Consider the following 20,421-nt stretch of genomic DNA (forward strand, 5'->3'; position numbering starts at 1 on the left):
ACTTCCCAGCCATGAAAAGACTTGTAGCGTCCTTATTTTGGTTTTAGCAGGGAATCGTCTTTTCTACTGTCATTTACCATAATTTTCTCTTGAAAATTGAAAAAAGAAAAAAAGATTGACATATATTTCTCATCCTTGGCAAAAGTATGTTGTTGTTTTCCAACAAAAGTCATTGTTGTTGTTGTTTTCAGTGTTAATTGTTTGATTATATTTGATACAACACCAAAGAGTGGTGGTTAACTGTGAAATAAAAGGATTTTCTTTCTTTTTAATGAAAAATATTGCATTAATTTAGCCTCCTTTACTCTGATACCCCTAAATAAAATCCAGTTTAACCAAACGCCTTCCGTCGGTGTATATAGCCTTAAGGTATTTATCATATTGATATAATTTATCATGATAAATTTATTGTCATACGAATATTGATTTATCCTTCATATTTTTTTAAAAAGTGTTTTATCAGGACTATTTTTTACAATTTTCTTCACAGTTTATCAATGAGAGCATCAGTAAATATGATTAAATACAGTTAGTGTGAGCAGTTTAGTGAGATTTAGTGAACAGCCAGCGACTCAGGAACTGCCAGCCATTCAGGACCAGCAACCTTCTCAGGAACTGCCAGCCATTCAGGACCAGCAACCTTCTCAGGAACTGCCAGCCATTCAGGACGGCAACCTTCTCAGGACCAGCCAGCGACTCAGGACCAGCCAGCGACTCAGGACCAGCCAGCGACTCAGGACCAGCCAGCCATTCAGGACCAGCCCAGCCATTCAGGACCAGCCAGCCACTCAGGAACAGTCAGCGACTCAGGAACAGTCAGCGACTCAGGACCAGCCAGCGACTCAAGACCAGCCAGCGACTCAGGACCTGCCAGCGACTCAGGACCTGCCAGCCATTCAGGACCAGCAACCTTCTCAGGACCAGCCAGCGACTCAGGATCTGCCAGCCATTCAGGACCAGCAACCTTCTCAGGACCAGCCAGCGACTCTGGACCAGCCAGCGACTCTGGACCAGCCAGCGACTCTGGACCAGCCAGCCATTCAGGACCAGCCAGCCACTCAGGAACAGTCAGCGACTCAGGAACAGTCAGCGACTCAGGAACTGCCAGCCATTCAGGGCCAGCAACCTTCTCAGGACCAGCCAGCCATTCAGGACCAGCCAGCCATTCAGGAACAGCCAGTGACTCAGGAACAGCCAGCAACTCAGGAACAGCCAGCCATTCAGGCTGGACCAGCCAGCGACTCAGGAACAGCCGGCCATTCAGGACCAGCTAGCCATTCAGGACCTGCCAGCCATTCAGGACCTGCCAGCCATTCAGGAACAGCCAGCCATTCAGGAACAGCCAGCGACTCAGGAACAGCCAGCGACTCAAGACCAGCCAGCGACTCAGGACCAGCCAGCGACTCAGGACCAGCCAGCCATTCAGGTTGGACCAGCCAGCCAGCAAATCAGGAACATCCAGCGACTCAGGAACAGCCCCAACTCAGAAACTGCCAGCCATTCAGGACCAGCCAGCGACTCAGGAACTGCCAGCAACTCAGAAACTGCCAGCCATTCAGGACCAGCCAGCGACTCAGGACCAGCCAGCGACTCAGGACCAGCCAGCGACTCAGGAACAGCCAGCCATTCAGGACCAGCCAGCCATTCAGGAACAGCCAGCCATTCAGGAACAGCCAGCGACTCAGCAACAGCCAGCCATTCAGGCTGGACCAGCTAGCCAGCGACTCAGGAACAGCCAGCGACTCAGCAACAGCCAGCCATTCAGGCTGGACCAGCCAGCCAGCGACTCAGGAACAGCCAGCGACTCAGGACCAGCCAGCCATTCAGGACAAGCCAGCGACTCAGGAACTGCCAGCGACTCAGAAACTGCCAGCAACCTTCTCAGGACCAGCCGGCCATTCAGGACCAGCCGGCGACTCAGGAACAGCCGGCCATTCAGGAACAGCAACCTTCTCAGGACCAGCCGGCGACTCAGGACCAGCCGGCCATTCAGGAACAGCCAGCGACTCAAGAAAAACCAGTAAGATCAAGGCACCAGTTTTCCAGACTAACCAGAGGAATTATAAGAGCCACGGTGGGACCCAGTACCTCGGTGTTCCCGACTGGTACATAGTCTTTAAAGTGGTATATACCCAATTACCTACTTTTCTCAGAGCTGAACCTCGTCCCTGGTTGCCCTCCTCTGCTGGTTCTCTTACCTTTGACTTAAGCAGAGCATTTTTCTGCCACAAAATCATGTTCTGCCTGTTTAATATCTCGAGATTTTCACTACAAAAGGCATTCAGGCTCCTGAGAACGTTCAGTTCTTCATGAAGATTTCTCTGCTCTCCAGATTTCTCATCCATGATTCTCTGTGCCGTCTTCAAATCTACCAGAATCTCCTGGAGTTTTCTTGTGAGAGATTTTTGAGAGGTTTCTAAAAGACGCCCCTCATCTCTCGTATTTTTGTATTCGCGCTCCATGTCATCAAGTTCTGTACAAACCAACACATACTCCGCACGGAGTTCTCTGTTTCGACTTGCCGCCATATCATATTTTGCTTGCAGGTTTGTTTCCCAGCAAGCATTTTCACTCGACTTGGAGCGCTCGAGCTTACATCAAAGACATTCCACAATATGCTTTAATTCACTATTTTCCTTCTCCAGTCTGTCCATGCTGTCATCAACAACTGTTTCTTTAAAAATGCTGGCAAGCTCACCCATCACTTCTTCGTCTCTACCTTCTTCAGACATTTTTTTCCGTTGGTTGCTCTAAAGTCCAAGGTATTTGGGATGTGAAATTGATTTCCGGTCTTCTGACATGTAGATCAAATGAGTTGCTCTGTGGAACTTGGTGTTAAAGGGTGATGTCATAGTCCATGAGTGATATCACTGGTTCATCAAAGCCACTAAAAGCCTGTTGTGTGTGTAAGTGTGTATTCTGTATTTTATGCATTGTGGGAACCATTGTCCTGGCACATACTACATTGTGGGAACTCGCTGCTCCCAAAGAAGAAATGCTGTTATGGGGTTAGGGGTAAGGTTTAGGTCCAAGGTGTGAATTAAGTTTTGGTTGGGGTTAGGCTGTAGAAATGAATGGAAGTCAATGGAAAGTCTCCACAAAGACAGCGAAACAAACGTGTGTGAGTGTGTGTACCAGGTTTTCATATCCTTATGGGAACCTATTTCTGTCTACAATGTGGGGTTATGGGGACCGTTGCACCTTGTGGGGACATTTTCTTGGTCCCCAAGAGGGAAATTGTTGTTTTTGGGTAAGTAGTTAGGTCTGTGATGGTTAGGTTTATGGTAAAGGTTAAGGTAGGGGTTATGTATGTAATGGTTAGGGATAGGATTAGGATTATGGGTAACGGTTAGGCTGTAATTAATGGAAGTCGATGTGAAGTCCCGACAAGTGATGAAAACACGAATGTGTGTGTGTGCATGTGTGTATCCTGTTGTGAAAGTTGTAGAGATGTTTAAAGCATCTGGTAACACTGTAATTTGACCAAAATATGGCTGGCCACCTAAACTGACTACACATGGGTATGAATACATTAGTAAGATGCTGTATGTCTGTAATTCACATATTAAATACTAGAGATGTACCGATCAGGTTTTTTCCTGCCGATTCCGATCACATAATTATTTTTTTTTATCATAAGCACTAGTTGTTGCATTATATAGAAAAAGGAACCATAAATTCACCTAGACAAAAACTTAATAACTTTTTCCAAGAAAAAAACAAAACAGGCATTGTGCAAATTGTACTGCTATCGGTAATACTATCTTTAACAGACTGAAAACATATGGAGGCTCTGAAGCGGCTAAATAATGCAAAGAGTCAAAATAAAACTTCTCAACATTGCCAAAAAATTCAAGTATAAAACTTAACATTCAAAGGCAAATACAGGATCCATTACAAAAAACAATCCTGAGTTACTGAATGAAAATTTCCTGATAGCATGGCGGCTAGCTGATTACTGCTAGTTCTGATTGACTGTTTCTGACTGAGCGGAGTAATTATGCAGAACAGGGAGGAGATCGATTATTTTTTCAGAGATTATCTGAAAAAATAATGTTAGGACAGCGAAAGTTTTAATACAATGTAAAATGTATTTTTTTAGGTTAGATGCTGCAGCTTTAAACAGAGGTTCAGTGTGAGAGTCACTACCAGGTGGAGCAGAAGCGGCGCTCCATCTGTGAAATATTACTACCTGTAGCGCGTAGCAGCAGTTCAACAGCGAGAACAGAACCAGCGTCTTACATCGCAGCTCGAAGACTTGCGGGTTATTTGTTTAGCTTTCTGACTGTCTTGCTAACTCGGGTGAGTGTTTGTAGCTGTGCGCTGCTTTACCTGCTATCTAATCCTCCATATGTCTTTTTTACTGCAGTGAGCCTCGATGTAGCCAAACTCCGTCAAGTATGGCATTGTTTTTATGTCGTATTAGTTTCGTTGTGTTGATGCATTTTGACTTGCTTCACCCCAAGGTAATTTTCCGCCGCAACACGTAAACTTCCCCATTCACTCAGTGCGTTATAGTTACACATCGCTTAGGATTTGTTGCTGAGCGTTTGTGCAGAGTGAAGGAAAGAGGAGACCAGCTGCACAGGCAGGATGCGAAATGAGATGCAGGTGATCGGTTTGTGTGATCGGCAACAAGAGCCAATGATCGCCGATCACCGATCATACACTTTTTCACAGAAATCGTCCGATTATGATCGGTGGCCGATCGATCTGCACACCTATATTAAATACCCATATAATTTGGTTTGGGATTAAATAACCAGTTGAGAGTAACTTCTTGACTTTTTTCAGATTGCTGCTCTGAAGCAGATGAGCAGAGACGAGCTCCTCTCCTGGTTCCAAAAACATCGGGACGAATCCAGCCGCAAACTCAGCGTGCACGTAAGCAACATATGGCTTCAACGCGGAGACAAGACATTTTCATTGCGCGGCTCACACGTCCGCACCTCTTTTTTTTCTTCTTTGTAAAGGTGGTGGGATTTGGTGCTGAGGAGAATGACGGGGACGGTGAGGGTAAGAAGAAACAGAAGGGAAAAGCAGAAGCAGATAACGAGGAGGAAGTGACTGAGTCTGCGTATGGCGAAGTGTCAAAGCTCACCTTGCTGCCCGCCTCCTCGAAGATAGAGGGCGCCATCCCCATAATGGACATACCAGATTTTATCAAAGGCCTGCCGCTCTTCCCTTACCACAAGATCCTCGAATGAACGTGAGCTGAAGCTGAGAGACAGACAGACGGCTGAGCTCCGCCTCTCGCTGAGCCGCACTCATGGACTCTGTCCTGTTAGAGACGCAGCCGCTAAATGTCAACATCAGTTGCTCTCGAGTTCTGGACGTTGCAGGTTTTAAATACACTGTGTTCATGAGAAAGGAGACTGGGAGTGATGGCTGGGGTTTCTTTTAACTGATTGTTTTGCATGCTGACATAGCAGAATGGAGGGGAAAAAAAGATGCCTGGAAAAAAATGAATTAAATTCTTTTCAACTTCTGTTTTCCTCTCAGGTTCTCAGCTTAATGCATCTTTAACATAAATGTAAAAACTGATTAGTACCTTGAAATCTGGATGCTTTAATTTCAGGAGTCGTATCCTGTCATGATGTGGCATTGTCATAGTGGAGGGAAAAAAACAAATAAGCGATTGAAGGAATGCCACTATTTAAAGTAAATTGATTAAACAATGCTGCTAAAACTGGAAGTATCTTGAGATTTTGAGAGGTAAGAGAACATTAACATTTATTTTAAATGATAAAAATGCCACTTGAATGATGTGACAAAATGATCAATTAATAATACAAAATAATGGACAGCTAAAGAACTTTTATCTCTTACGTTTCAAGAATTTAACATAGTCTGTCTTAAAATCGTGTTCCTGATATGAAGACTTTTAAAATAGCTCAACACTTTAGAAAGAATCAGAAGACAAATGTTGACATTTTTCAACAAAAATAAGAATATAACATTTGAAGAATAAAGATGTTTTAAAAAACTAAAGTATATTCATTTATATATACCTGAAGTCAAGCAGCAAGTACTTGACTTCAGGTATATACTTACCTGAAATATTGCAGCAATTCACAACATCTGTCATAGGAAAAATTGGTCCAATATTTGTCCAAATATATTGAACGAAGCCCAGTCCAAATTAAATTCAGTTCATTCCAGTACAACACAATGTAAACAAACTCTGATCTGGTTGCATAAAGTCCAGTTAAATGATAATTATAACACAAAACCAGGCGTTCTTAGAATGGCCTGGTCAGAGTCACAAGTAAAAGTCTGTGGAAAGTCTTAAAAAATTAACATGAAAAGGAAAAACAATGAAGCCGTTTATTGCCAGAGTTATTAATTTAACATTGAAAATTCCTCTAAATTAACAGCAACATTTTCTTAATGTTATCACTCAGATTCATTCAGTCATTTATGCTCACATTCAGAAGTTGAGTAAAAAAAAAAAAAGGTCAGATTTTTAAAGAACCAGGGAAAAAAATTGATTAAGCTTGGAGCCAAACTTTTTAATTAAGAGGGAATTTGCAGGGTGTTTGGTAATGTCCCTTAATCTTAATAGACCGGAGGAAAAAAAAATTTCCAAGAAAATTGAAGGCATAAAAGAGGATTTGCTGAGCTGGCAGAAAATGACTTTCACAGAATGGAGAAAAAGCCTACTAATGAGCTTAAACTAGGCGTGATCTATGCCAAAACTGGGGTGCTGTTACCACCAACTGTGCAAGGTGGCCAATCTTAAGCTTCTGTGCCAAGCCTTTATATATATATATATATATATATATATATATATATATATATATATGTATATATTCCAACACTGGAAAAAGACAGTGGCACTTTGCTCTACAGGATGTAATTAAAATCTGATCAAGAGCCCAGCAGAGCGTGTTAACACAACTGACTAATACGCCCACGGGAAAGTCTCCCCTGATAATAACGATGCAAAATAGGCCAAAAATAAAGGTGCTCGAAAAACGCAGCCAGATGTACCTGTGGGATTGACGCTGCGGCTCTTCTTCCCACTGACGCGGTGTGGAAATCTTTTGACGGGTTCTGGGCATATGCTTGCAACATGCTGTACAGCAAAGCCCCAATGAGCTTTCTTGGTGATGACAAACAGATCTAATTAGCTCTCAGCTTATTGTGATCTGAGCTGTGCCTCCCTGATGGATCGACCACGGTCATATCCTCTGGAGACTACAGGATATTAAGCATGGGTTACTTGTCCTACATTACACCGCATAGACCTGAGATGCTGCAGCTTTGATGGTGGAGCAAATTATGAAACGGCAGCCTTTTCAGCTCCAGGAAAGCGGTTCTCAGTTTTTTGTCTCTCCCTGCTGCCGCTACGTCCTCATGGGCCAAAACGTATAAACCGCTGTCGATTTTAACGTACAAAGAAAATTCTGCTCTTTCTGGCCCTGCAACATTTTAAAGAAAGCTTTACCCGTCGTGTTGGAAGCCAGCAACAAGTACTTGACTTCATCGTTTTACGTGAAATCCTATCAGAAGTTTTTTTTAGAACAAATGTTTTAAAATTTCCATCTGTGACTTCTTCTTAGAAATATCTGATTACGTACAGATACGTTTGGTGTGCAAACCATGTTTTCTCACAATATCTGCGGTTCTTGATCTGAACCGTGGCTCGTAAAGTTTTCCTCAATACTCCCAGAATAATAACATACGCTTGTAACCTAACTATTAGCTTATTAGTCTTTTTTGGATGATATTTGGATGTGAATATTCAGTAGAAATGTTCATTTCTGAGACATTCAAGTGTAATGTAAACAAACAATTAAAACCTTTTTTTTTAAAGTTTAACTTAAATAATTAGAATTCCTGAAAAGAAAAACCCATAACATCAAAGACGGGTTACATCAGGACAAGCCCTGAGCAATAGTGTACGCAGCATTTTGAAGGAGGTTTCAACCTTAATAATTCAGTCTGACGGTAACAGCCAGAGTGAACCCCATTGTGAAAGAGTCTGAGAAAGACTGCAGCTTGATTATCTGGAAAGGGATTTAAAGAGCTCTCAAAATGACTTGACATCACCCTTTCGTCATCTGGAGAGTAGTTTATGTGCGGAGAACATTTACAACATCGCCAAGTTCACCTGAATTGACCGCAAGATGCTAATAGGAACATTCAAACACCCTGAAATGCCTCCATAAGACATCAGCAGGTGCTCCCCACTGTTTGTAAGAGGGTATTTGATTGTAAAGTTAGAAAGAGACTTCACAAGTTTAATTTTTAAGGGAAAAAACGTGTCCAGTTAAAGGACCAGCTGTGACAGAACTGGAGGTGTCGGTCTGGCCTGGTCACAATCACATTTTCTACAACGTATCAGAGGGTGTTTAAGGAAATGGTGGACAATCTGGAAAGGAAAATAAATAAATCTCCAGCATAACTTGACCCTTTCAATATGAGAGTGGCCCCCAAATCTACCAGTAAACCCACCAAAGACTGGCTGAGAATGAAGAAATGGAAAGTCCCAGATCTTGGATCTCACTGAAATGATGCGAGAGCAAAACAAGCAAACGCCCTTTAAAATGTGTTAACTTTTGGTTTAAACAAGAAATGTTAATTTGATCATTTCCTTTGAGAGAGCAGAATAAATAACGGGCTGCCAGGTGAGAAATAAACTAAATCTTCAAAGGAAACTCTACAGCATTTTCACATATCCATATGTCTGCGATGTATTTTTGTTTTTGTTGTCTTGGTTCGGTTTATTAGCGAAGCTGAAATATGCAGCTACTCCCGCTGCTGCGCCTCACTTGTGCGCCTACGCAGACGGCAGCGAAGCAGTAACGGAGCTCACCGGATGAGAACAGTCATGATCGTGGTCTTTGAGGCATGCAGCCGTGTCACTAGTTGTTGAGCGCCTAAAAATGAACTCGGGCGGAGCTGTCCACTGTAGCTGGTCCTGCTAAAAGAGCCCTTGTGACTTTGTCCCACAGTGTTGTTTTCAAGCTGTGTTTCCCGTCAGAAGCTATTCGGTCTCCTTGTATGCTAGAAGGAAGCCTATCGCAAATGCATGCGGACAAGTTTGCTCGTGAATCAGCAAAGATTAGATTTGTTCACCGGACACACACACATGCACACACACACCTAGTATATTTACTTTAGATTAACATTATTAGCTTTTTCTTCTTTTGCTTTTTCCTTTGGTTAGTTATTTTGTTTGCATTTCCTTTTAATTCCTGTAAAGCACTTTGTATAGCCTTGTTGCTGAAAATGTGTTGAATGAATAAAATTACCTTTACCTTTCATACACACACACAGACGTTTTCGTGGCTATCTTTGTGGGGACTTTCCATTGACTTCCATTCATTTCTATAGTCTAACACCTAACCATTACACACTTAACCCTAACCAAAACTCAATTCACACCTTAGTCCTAAATCTAACCCCTTGCCCAAAAACAGCATCTCCCCATGTGGGGACCAGGCTTCGGTCCCACAAGGAGCAGAGTATGTAGTATGTGTCAGGAAAATGATCCCCACAAGGTATTACAAACGAACGCACACACACACACACACACACGCATACTTGCTCTTTTTTTTCACCCCTTGTAAACTTCCCACTGCTACACTGTCATTCCTGTTGTCTTTCTAATTTCATCTGAGGAACCCTGCCAAGGCTGGAATGAACTCGAGTCATGAGAGACCGCCGTGGAAGGGTGTGATGTGCAGCAGGGAAGAAAAAAACTGAGCAGGGAGGGAAGGCAGAGACGGTGTTAAAGAGAAAGAGGGCAAGCCAGGTTAACGTGACTCGTTTCTGTGACTTGTGTTTGTGTCTCTCCGTGAGCCGTGCGTAATGTTGTCCAGGTTTTTAAATTAATCAGTGCGGCGGGGCGGATCATCTAAGCTGGTGTAATGTGTCGACTCCTTTATTCAATTTGAGCAGTAATCTTAGCGCTCCCCACTGGCGCTGCCTTCATCAGCCCCCCGCTATAAAACTAGCTTCACTTAGCCACGGCCAGACAGAGCCAGAGAACTGCTACAGGGATGAGTCATTAACAGGATGTGGGTAATACTTAAATAAGGGAAGCCATGCAGACTAAAGCTCCTCATTATATTATATTACTATGGTCAAGAAGGACTTTGTTTGCATGAGCAGTTTGAGCTCTATTTGGAGTTAAGTAGATGGGGACAGAGCTACTATCTTTTATTTGAAGGGTCGTTAACCAGAATTACAAGTATTACTGCTAATGTGATTTTTACATTTTTTATTTTTTGCCCCTTTTTAAATTTTGACCTATGACTGATGTGCTCCACTATGCCTCTTTCACACTACCCTGCAAAGATCATCATAGCAGATTTAGAAAATCTTATTTTATCGTGAAATCAATTAGCATCCAAATGTATGCTTGGTTCTCGGGACATCGGTAACTCCCTGCTATTTTGCTAACCATCCGACCACAATGTCACCATTGGCTTCACATTGCACAGAGACGTTTCACATCATTCTGCAAATTTTTTCTGTAAATATAATGGGAGGTTTCTGCACCTCCACTGTCAGGTCCAGCTGTCACTCAATGATTTATTGTGGAAAAGACGAGACATTACTCTGACTTGATTTGGCGAAGCAGAAGCAAATCCATACTGATCTTAACTACCTAGAATTTGGTTGTCAACCAATTCTCGCCCCTGCCAGCCATTCTACGAAAGAGTTGGGTTTATTACAGGATTCCTCTTTAGCAGCGAGACAGGAACAGAATTTCTTAGAAAATTGGGTAATGTGTGAATTGAGTGGCTGTAAGACAATGACCAAACTATTCTCAGAAAACTAAACTGCATACAGTTAGTTACGTACCGTGGAGTATTTGGAACTGATTTTACAACATTCAAGTAGCTAATTCAGTTGAACATTTAAGTAAGAGTTCAGTGCTTTCTAACAAGGTCATGCCATTAATATTTTTAGCAGCTTATATAAAGGAGAGAATGTCTTGTTGAGCAGAAGAGGGGGAATAGGACATTTTTCCAAATTAATGTTACTGTGGAAAAGTAACATGAATAAATTCACAGCCTGTGTGTTTGTTGTATCCAGGTGATCAAACCAATGTTCAGTTTTTTTGAGTCATGATGCAATAATTCCAAAATCATGTCATTAACCCAATGGCCCACTGCTTCTGTCCTCCCTCCTCCTAAAGATGATGCCTAAGATTCTCTTTCACTGCTTCACAAATATATTTTGCATTTTAACAGCAGCCTACAGAACTCACAACTTGCCTCCATCACACAGCAACCATGTGCGCAATTTGGAGGTGTGGGCGCTTCTCCTCATCGTGGGGAGGGTGGTTCTTGTGTAATTTGCCTTTTCTCATCAGGAGACTTTACACGAATAAACTTCTTCAAAGTGCAACAGACAGAGAAGTTATATGTTTTTGTTTTATCTGGAGCTTTAGGACACTCGCCTCTCCATTTTGCCCCCCTTAGCATCTGCCTAATGTTAAAACTGTCTTGTCTGCGTAGAAGAGAGAATAGCTTTGCAATCATTGCTTCTCTTATCATAAACGTGTATTTAATGCCAATTTATAAGGCCTTGCAGTTTACTGTTGCAACTCCTTAAGCATTTTTTAATGCTATATTTATTTAACTTTCTGTATTTAGATTCAAGTCGCAGGTTACGTAATGAGGACGACTGCGTGAAGTTTATTCACAGCAACATCCTCTGATTGCAAATGTCATACGTTAGACCGCTTACAATATTGGCTTAATCGATGGAGAGATAATGGAGGAATGGCCCACGCCGGAGCATGAAATGGCTTTCGAGTCAATTATCTAATTAAAATTGAGCTCTGGATAAACAGCATGCTGCATACTGAACAGCAATAACACCTCACCGTTTTATCCAGTTCCAAAACAAAGCTGTGAGAATTAACTCAAAGCCTGCTCCTGCTATATTAATTGTAAAATGTTCAAACATTTGCACATAGACCGGATGGCAAAAATAGTTATTAAACACCTTTCAGGCCTCCTGGATTGTGTTGTTTTATGCAGACTTGGTGCTTTTTTTGCCCTTTGCATTAAAAGGAAAACATAGGTCGCCACTTCCTTATGCACTTTCCACTGAGTGAGATATCCAGTGTATATATCTCTTAAAGCCAGACATCCCTCGACTCAGCAGCACTTTGCTAAATGATCGTGAGGCCTTCCCAGGCCAGAAGGGATTTAGAAACCCTTTTTATAAAAATATCACATTTGCATGACATTGAATTGACAAATTGTGTCAGGCTACATCAGCTCTGGAGCAGACTGGCCTTTAGAAATACCAGGGGATTTTCTGAGTGGACTGCAGTATGAAAAGGCCAGTAACCTATGTGTTATTAAAATAAGTAGAAAAAGCAGCACAGGATTGAGTGAGTTGAGCATTTAGCAACCAAGTGTGGGGTAAAAGTGATGCTTTTTTTTTTTTTTTTTTGACTGGCTCTGCTGTGCTATGTGGTTTCACTTACACCAACCTTGGAGCGAATACAACTTTTATACTATGGTGGTGTTGCTCCATCTGAAATACAAACCAGGGCAGAAAGTAATTACATAACGGGGCAAACCGTAGTACCTAAAAATTGAGAGATTTAAAGAAAGCAGCTCTACCGAAGTGATCTTAAGCTCTTAACATCACTGACATGTTGTTGGTGCTGCTATTTCTACTAGCAGGAGAGAGAATAATAAGTAAGATAAAAGATTCAGAGGGTCAATTACTTTGGATCAGACAGCAGAGATAACAGTAAAATAAGCTAATGAACCCAAAAACAGCTTCTTCAGTGATTTCCAGAAGAGCCTAAAGACTAAGTAGTATACATTACCATAAGAGGGTAACAATACAGAGTATTTTTTAAAAGTATTTTTCAAGTCCAAATTTTCTTTTGTGCCATCCATCAAGCATCACTGTGGGGAAAGCTTAACCCATTTCTTTCTGGATAATTATTTTACTTCAACAATGGAGAGTTTTCTTCCATGAACAACAATTTAAGGTCCCACTTCACCATCACAGTTGGATCAAATCCAGGTTTAGATTTTTTCAAATGATCCTTGTTTTTGAGCCACTCAAATGGACTTGATGGATCGGATTCAAGCTATCATTAATTTTGTGATGGTGTTCAGGTCCTGAAACAGTAATGCATTCCCAGACCATCACACGATCACCATCATGTGTGACTGTGGGTAAAATACGTTTTCCGAAATACTCACCAGATATTTTCCTCACAAAAGGACGTAGCAAACTGTACTTTCTGAAGAAGTTCCACATTTTCTCCGTTTGCAGACCATGGCTCTCAATGTGGTTCAATGGAGTCCAAACGCTTAAGAAAGGACCTCAGAACCCTTTTCATATTGACAGATGTCAGGCACTTTGTTTGTTTTTTAACCTTCACCTATGTTTATTTATATTGGAGTGTGATGTCTTGCTTTTCAAGATTAGCCTACTTCATGTTGACATAAAGGTTATACACTGCGACAGACTGGCGACCTGTCCAGGGTAACCCTGCCTCTTGCCTGGAACATTAGCTGAAGATAGGCACCAGCAACCTTCCCGACCCCACTAAGGGTCAAGGGTATGCAGAAAATGGATGGATGGATGGATAAAGGTTATACAGGTCTGGATGAAGTCGTGTAGGGTGTGGCAAGACTTTATTGAACAAGATTTTATGCTAAATCTTGTTCAAATTTAGCATAAAACATTGGGACAATTACAGTTTTACAATGGGTTAGTTTGGTTTGAAAATATGATATTCCAAGGCACTTTGAACTCCATTTCTGCAACAATGTAGTTCAAAGTGGTTCACATCATAACCCAATTGTGAAACAAGCAATAAACATTACATTTTGATAAATGACATTTAGTCAAATGTCATCATAAAAATCATCAGGTAAATAAACATAAAATATATTGATCAATGTATTGATAAATGAAATCCTAGTTTGTATTTTCTTTATTTTTTTTATCTACTCAGCTAAATTGGGATCACTTTAGAAGTGACACCGTCGTTACCCAGAGTGTTTCTGTTAATCCCGCCCCACCGGGACCACTCGGCGGCAGCGGGTGTCAAACCTCCCCCTCTCCGCCGAGGACGCAGCCATGCCGAGCTGTGACGCTCCGCAGCCGGGCTGCTGCTGCTGCTGCTGCTGCTGCTGGCGCCTCGCCTCGTCCGTCTTCAGCTCCTCGCGCTCAGGGGAGCTGCCATGAGATCTCCTCGCGCTCCTGCTCACCCGCACCTGGCTGCTAGAAGACGCGCGTGAAGCGGGAAGCGGGACTAACCAGCCGCAGATCATGACTTCATAGGTTTCTGGTTCGAAAAACGGATAACCGGCTCCGGGCATCTCTAATTGCGCTGACCGGTGCTGGGGGTCGAGATCTCTGGACCCCGAACCCGTCACTCAAACAGGTTGTCGGGGTGTTCTTCACTCTGAAAGGTAAGGCTTTCAATTGATCTGAATGGATTCGTAATTAGGTTAAAATGGGCTTAATGAGGGCTGCGTAACTGACCTGGCAACCGGTTCAAACAGTACTTTCAAATGCGATTAATTCAGCAAAACTATCATTTAAAGTGGCTTTTACTGTATTTATCAGACTATACGGTCAGTGGAATTATTACAGTTTATCTTATTATTTTATATGTATAAAAAAACGAAAATAAAAGTAGAAAATTCTTCTTTAATTAAAGCATACACTGGTAATGTATGTATTACTGAGTTTCAAACCGTCTTAATGAGTAAATGGCACCAGATGTATCACTATTATCATATAAACTGACGTAGTAAATGTGTAAGAGAAGGACGGGTAAATGCAGAGCTGATGAATGAGATGAAAGTGATACATGAAGGGATGCAGTCCCCATCCTAACGAAGACAGATCTGTGTTTGTGACTCTCTGCCCTCACCTTGGCTCAGTCCAGCTCATCTGCTCTGGCTGCTGGGGGCGGAGGTGTCTCCTGACATCACGGCTGGACGTGAGCTCATCCCTCTTTCTTTTCACCCTCACAGGGGTCTTCGGGGCACAGCCGAGGATGCTACCCCCCAGATGGTGACTTCGAAAGGTAGAATTTGTCGGTGGCATGAGTGATGTCTCGTTTGAATGTGTTGAGGAAGTTGCAGGTGCAAACTGGACAGATGAGTCCATGTTGTTTTTGTAAGGGAAGGTGCTTCTTCTTCACTCATACGTCAGCCCAGATCTAAACAGTTGCTTTTGGTTTTGTTTGGCACAAAAAAACAAACCAAAACTAGAACTGCAAGCAGTTATTATGGGTTCATCGCCCGACCCAGCAGGTCATCATCACGCCTTTTTTCTCTTTCCTGCTGGATTTGTCCTCCCGTGCTCTGGCAGCAGGTGTCTCTGTCCCGAATCCAGTGGAGCCGGATCTGTTCCTCTCCTCACACGCCCAGCTTAGTGCTCTCAGTGGAAAGAGTCCAGATTTTACAACCTGGCTAAATTGCCCCAGTGATGGAAAAATATTGTTCAAGGAACAATACTTGAATAATTGAAGCCCGCAGGCTTTAAATTTTGCAGGGAGGAACTCGCTGTGATTTCCAGCGCAATGCTGGCCACCTCAACAAAATATTCATATTATTATTTCAGAATGGATATATCAGGCATCGCTGTCGTCTCTTGCTCTCTCTGTGTGTTCTCTGCATCAAAGCTGTCACTGGTTGTAAAATCATCCCATCGTGTCTTTTTCTTGTAAAGGAACAAACTTAGCTTTCATCAATAACTTTTAGGGGTAAGAAACCTTGATGTTGGGGGGTATTTTCTTGAAAATTTATAACAAAAGTGTTTTGCATAAACAGAAAGACGACGTTTAGTCTAACAATCCTGCTAAAATCATGTCAGATTAATTGTGCAAACAAATATTATGCATAATGTGTATTTTTTGTTAGTTTTACTTTGATAAAGAGACTGAAGTAAACAGCTCTGGGTCAGTTTGTACCTTCTCCATTTGTCAGTTCTACTCACAGGTTTCTTGACATTATTCCTCCATTTCATGCATATAAGCAAATCATTTTATACCCACAGGGTTCCTCTAAAGTCTACAAATGTCTGGGAAAGTTTGGAGAACAAAAGATGCAAAAAATAATTTTTTTTTCAGACTTTATTCCCTGTCACATTGTCCAAATGTTGAGTTCTTCTCTCTAGCCTTTCATTCTTTATTCCCTTGTTTCCTTCCTTCTCTTTATTTTGTCCTCTTTCTTCCTGTCATGTGTCCTTCTATCCTTTGTTATTCTCTTTCCTTACTTTCCTCTTTCTGTGTGCTCTTTCTTGTTTCTTTCCTTGCATCCTTCATTCTTTGGAGATTTAAAAAAAAAATTGTGTAGAACTTGAACCCGGTGATACTAATTGTATTTTCCAGGTGCTTATTGCGCTGAATGTTGCACCTTTTTTCATTCTGCTCTTGTTTTTTAGTGTCTTCTAATGTCTTTAACGTTTCTAAGCGGCAAAATGTCTCTTATATGTGTAAATCTAGTAGCATTTGTTCATCCAGCTAACTGTCAACTTGCAGCAACATGTGGGGGAAGGACAGCTCCGCATTTCTCCACACACTAAACATCTATTTGAGAGAACTGCTTGAGAGAGGCTGAAGTTTAAAGCTGCTTGGGATCAGATCACTTCTTTCCTCCAAGGCCACCAGGAGAGTCATCACAAACACTTTCACATCTAGTATCACCTGCATAATCACTTCATAATGCAAATGGATTGGCTTCTGGCTGTGTAAATCATCACCTTTTGTCTCTTTTGCACATTTTATTCTTCTTCGTTCACATTTCAGCTGCACCGCAGACCGTATACATTCCCACATGTCTTTGTGAGCTGCAGCTCACCTACAGACCCGCATCTTTCAAAAATAATCTCCTTTCCAGCTGCTAACATGAACAGCAAACTCGTGAGAAACTATCACAGACTGAAAAACGGTGTATAGAAAACACCAGCTTGGCTGACTTATTACTCTTGTTTTTGAGATTACTGAGATACTTATTGCCTTCTCCAAGTACTGTCAACACTCGTATTGCTTATTTTGCTCATTTTGAATCTTTGTAGTTTGGGAGAGTTGTCTGCAACAACATGCTTCGTGCTCCAATTCATACCTGCTGGGTCCAAAAATGTGATTTGTTTTTTCTTTTGATAAAGTAAAATATATGCATATATATTTAGTTTTTACATGCTCAACTACAAACTAAGCTTGTAATATTTCAATGAAATGACCAAAATAAGCTTTTGCTGAAATGGGATCTGTAACTCTTTGAAGGTTCCAGGTTTTCATGTATTTTTTTTATTTTTTTGTCCGGATTTTTTATGCTTGCTGTATGTAGTCAAGTTTAGTGAACTGATGCAACTAGATGTGCTTTTGAATAATAGTCATAGATGTTCGTGGTCCAACTTATGATAAAATTAATAAAACTACCTTAAATTACCTCTAAGGCCTGCATGGTTTTACAAAATGATTCAAAAAAGGCTAAATAAAAATAACGATAAAATAAAAACTAAACTAGAGCTGCTATCAATGATGATTTTGGTTGTTGACTAAATTATTAATACTTTGCACAATTTGCTGAATAAGTCAACAATTATTTCAATCTGTCTCAGTTTTCTGCTGGATCACCTCCTGTTGTCAGTGATAATATTTCACCACATCTGTTTATATGCAGGAATATAATTATTGCGTAATTAGGCATAGTAACGTAAAACACGGATTTTATGAACCTAGATGTAAAGCTTTAATCAAACTTTTGTAGTCAAACTTACTGTAGATGCTTTAAAACACAGTTTGTGGTCTGTAAAAATCTTTATTTTTGGAGGAAAAAATGCAGGGTTTGATTCAGCATCTAATTGTGAAGCACTCCAGTTTCCTCCTGCAGCAAAAAAATCCCACATTATCACGTTTCCTCCACCGTTCTCCCAAGTTTTGATGATTCCCTAAGCACTTTATCAACATGTAATTTGATTAAATGTTTGTTTTGGAGTAATTTTCCTGTCCATGTTGGTATTTTATTGTGAATAATGACATTATTTCTCAATGTCACTTGCTGTTTTTATTTTAATTATGTAAAGCACTTTGAAATGCCTTGCTGCTGAAATGTGCTATACAAATAAAATTTGATTGATTGATTGATTCTCTTACCAACTTCAGCCAGTATCTTCTCCATTTTCTTTTTTTTTTCATTCCGTCTTTTATCAGAAACACAGAACCAGATCCTTCTTAATTTTCTGTCATATTATTTAAGAAGTTTCGGAATGGGGATTCCTGTACTTTTGCGAGGCTAATAGAGATGACGCTTTCCATATTTAATAAGCTAACGCAGTATCTCTTCCTAGCTTTCTCTCAGCAGGAGTTTGAACAAATTTCGTACCTAAATGTCAGAATATTCCCATGCATCTCTGAGTTTCCTAATTAAATTTTTATTTCAAAGCTTCTGTAATTTCCATGGCTCACTCAGGGATCATCTGGGAGAAGAAGCGTCTAATTTCAGAACACAAATCAGCATCCCACATAAAATGTATCAGAGAAGATATTTTTTTATTTTATTTTTTATTTTTCTTACTTCTACCCCCTCACTGTTTGATTCATTTGTGGTTGTTTGTGTGCGCATGTGCATGTGTGTGTGTGTGTGTGTGTGTGGGCTACATGTGAGGTCTTGTGAGCCGACTGCTGCAAGGATTGTTTCATTTCCCACAGAGAAAACGAATTAAATTATGACACCTTTCTGTGCTGCCTCTCATCTGCTGCTTTTCACTCTGTCGAGGGATGACAAAGCCGCTAAATATAGGTCCACAAGTGGAGTGTGAAACCTCTCCACCTCGCTCTGCGCTCGTGTGGGTTTATGGCAGCCGAAAACAAGAGGCTGTCGTGGCAACCTGAACAAAGGTTTAATCGTCTCACAAAACAACGTGACGTGTGCGTTTTTGGAGTAAAAGGAGAGAAAAGAGTAAAAAGTGGGGGTCGTTTTAATTCAATATATTTCCTCGTGTGACGGTGCGGAGAGAGAGAAAGAGAGAGAGAGAGAGAGAGAGAAAGGACTGGAACGATGAAACCAACTGATTTCCTAGCAGGAGCACAACTGCATTAAAAATGATGGCAGGAACATCAAGTCTCTTAGGTGACTCGGAAAATGAAAAACGGGTAGCCCTTTGTGTTTGCAGTAATGATACAGAAAAAGGTTGATTTTTCGTTGTCGTTTCAAATAGTAATCATCCCCAAATTACACAGAGAATGGATTCAATTCATCTGCTGTAACACTAACCCAGAGAGCCAGACATACCCAAGGCTCCTTTAATTATTTCGGGGAGCGCTAGATATTTGTTCAATTTAGTCATTAGTTTTTTATAAATTATTAAGAACTTAATTAGACTTCAAAGGGCAACAGATCCAGTGCGTTTAGTTCTTAACACAGACAATTCATGAAGCTGTTTTTGTGAAGAAAAGATTGTTAAATACGTGAATGAAAAAGTGTTTGCCTTCCATTATAGATTTCTCTTCTTATGCTTTAATGTTTCAACCAAGCTTGAGTTGATAAATGAACTTGGTCATTTTTCCCACCAAACGTCAAATACTTTTGGAAAACTCTTGGAGAAAATCAAGATGTTTCTGCCAAATGTGAGGTGAGACTTTGTGTTCTTTTTGGCCAGCAGTGGCCGTGAACGTCCCTCCAATCTCCCCCAAACCCCCCCCAGAAACCTTTTTTCCAGCCTCTTCATTACTGTTGAACAATACTTTACTGAGGGAATGGAGGGAATAGAGTTATTTTTTTTGTGCCTTCCTGTTCCTTCCCTCCTGGAGTCATCTTGTTACGCTGACAGCTACTGAGAAAGTTACCAATAGTTCTGTGTTTGTACAGATAATGGTTCCTACTGTGGTCTGCTGGAGTACAAAAGCCTGGAAATGACATTGCATTCATTTTTCTAGACAGATAGTCGTCTTTCTCGTCTGTTTTCGAATGTCTTTATATTTGAATTTGTTGCGTTGTTGTTTGAGATGTTTCATCCTTCTTCATGCTGCCCGACAGCCTCTGTTGAAGCGATTGCTTGTCTTTTGCAGACGTGGCAGTAATGAATGAGGAAAGCACATTTGAATCAAAAGTTAATCACAATTACTTTGTTCACACAGGTCCAGGTTGGTTTGGTTAGCTTCTTTCTCTTAATTAATCAACCATAATTTGAAAATTGCTTTTTGGACTCGCACAGGTTACATATTTTTAATAGTAAAAAACAAAATAACCTCGCTTGCTGTGCAGCCTTGGTCAAAGTTTACGAAGAGCTAAAAAGGGGCAGAAACATCAGAGGGGGAGCTTAAATATAAGTATTTTCTTATATTTCATGGGACATGGGACCCACTTAAAGTCACACACTAACTTTGGCTCAGGGATGCTGACTGCAGAGGAATTGTGTGTCATTTGGCGTCTTCGTCTCTCCGTTCTGTTGGAAATTCTC

At 41.1% G+C, this 20,421-nt stretch overlaps 1 protein-coding gene across 4 annotated transcripts in view; it reads left to right on the forward strand.

Moving 5' to 3' along the window:
- nrd1a (nardilysin a (N-arginine dibasic convertase)) overlaps positions 1-5,488 on the forward strand; it is a 37,548-nt gene extending 32,060 nt beyond the window's left edge. For all 4 annotated transcript variants that reach the window (XM_081603534.1, XM_008399286.3, XM_008399289.3 and 1 more), the window contains 2 exons: positions 4,795-4,884; positions 4,974-5,488. In XM_081603534.1, the coding sequence (XP_081459660.1) occupies positions 4,795-4,884; positions 4,974-5,207 (324 nt within the window). In that variant the 3' untranslated portion in view covers positions 5,208-5,488. The remainder of the gene's footprint in view (positions 1-4,794; positions 4,885-4,973) is intronic.
- The last annotated feature ends 14,933 nt before the right edge of the window (positions 5,489-20,421 follow it).

Source organism: Poecilia reticulata, chromosome 22 (assembly GCF_904066995.2).
Source record: "Poecilia reticulata chromosome 22, P_reticulata-male-v2, whole genome shotgun sequence".
In the NCBI taxonomy this organism is placed as follows: Eukaryota; Metazoa; Chordata; class Actinopteri; order Cyprinodontiformes; family Poeciliidae; genus Poecilia; species Poecilia reticulata.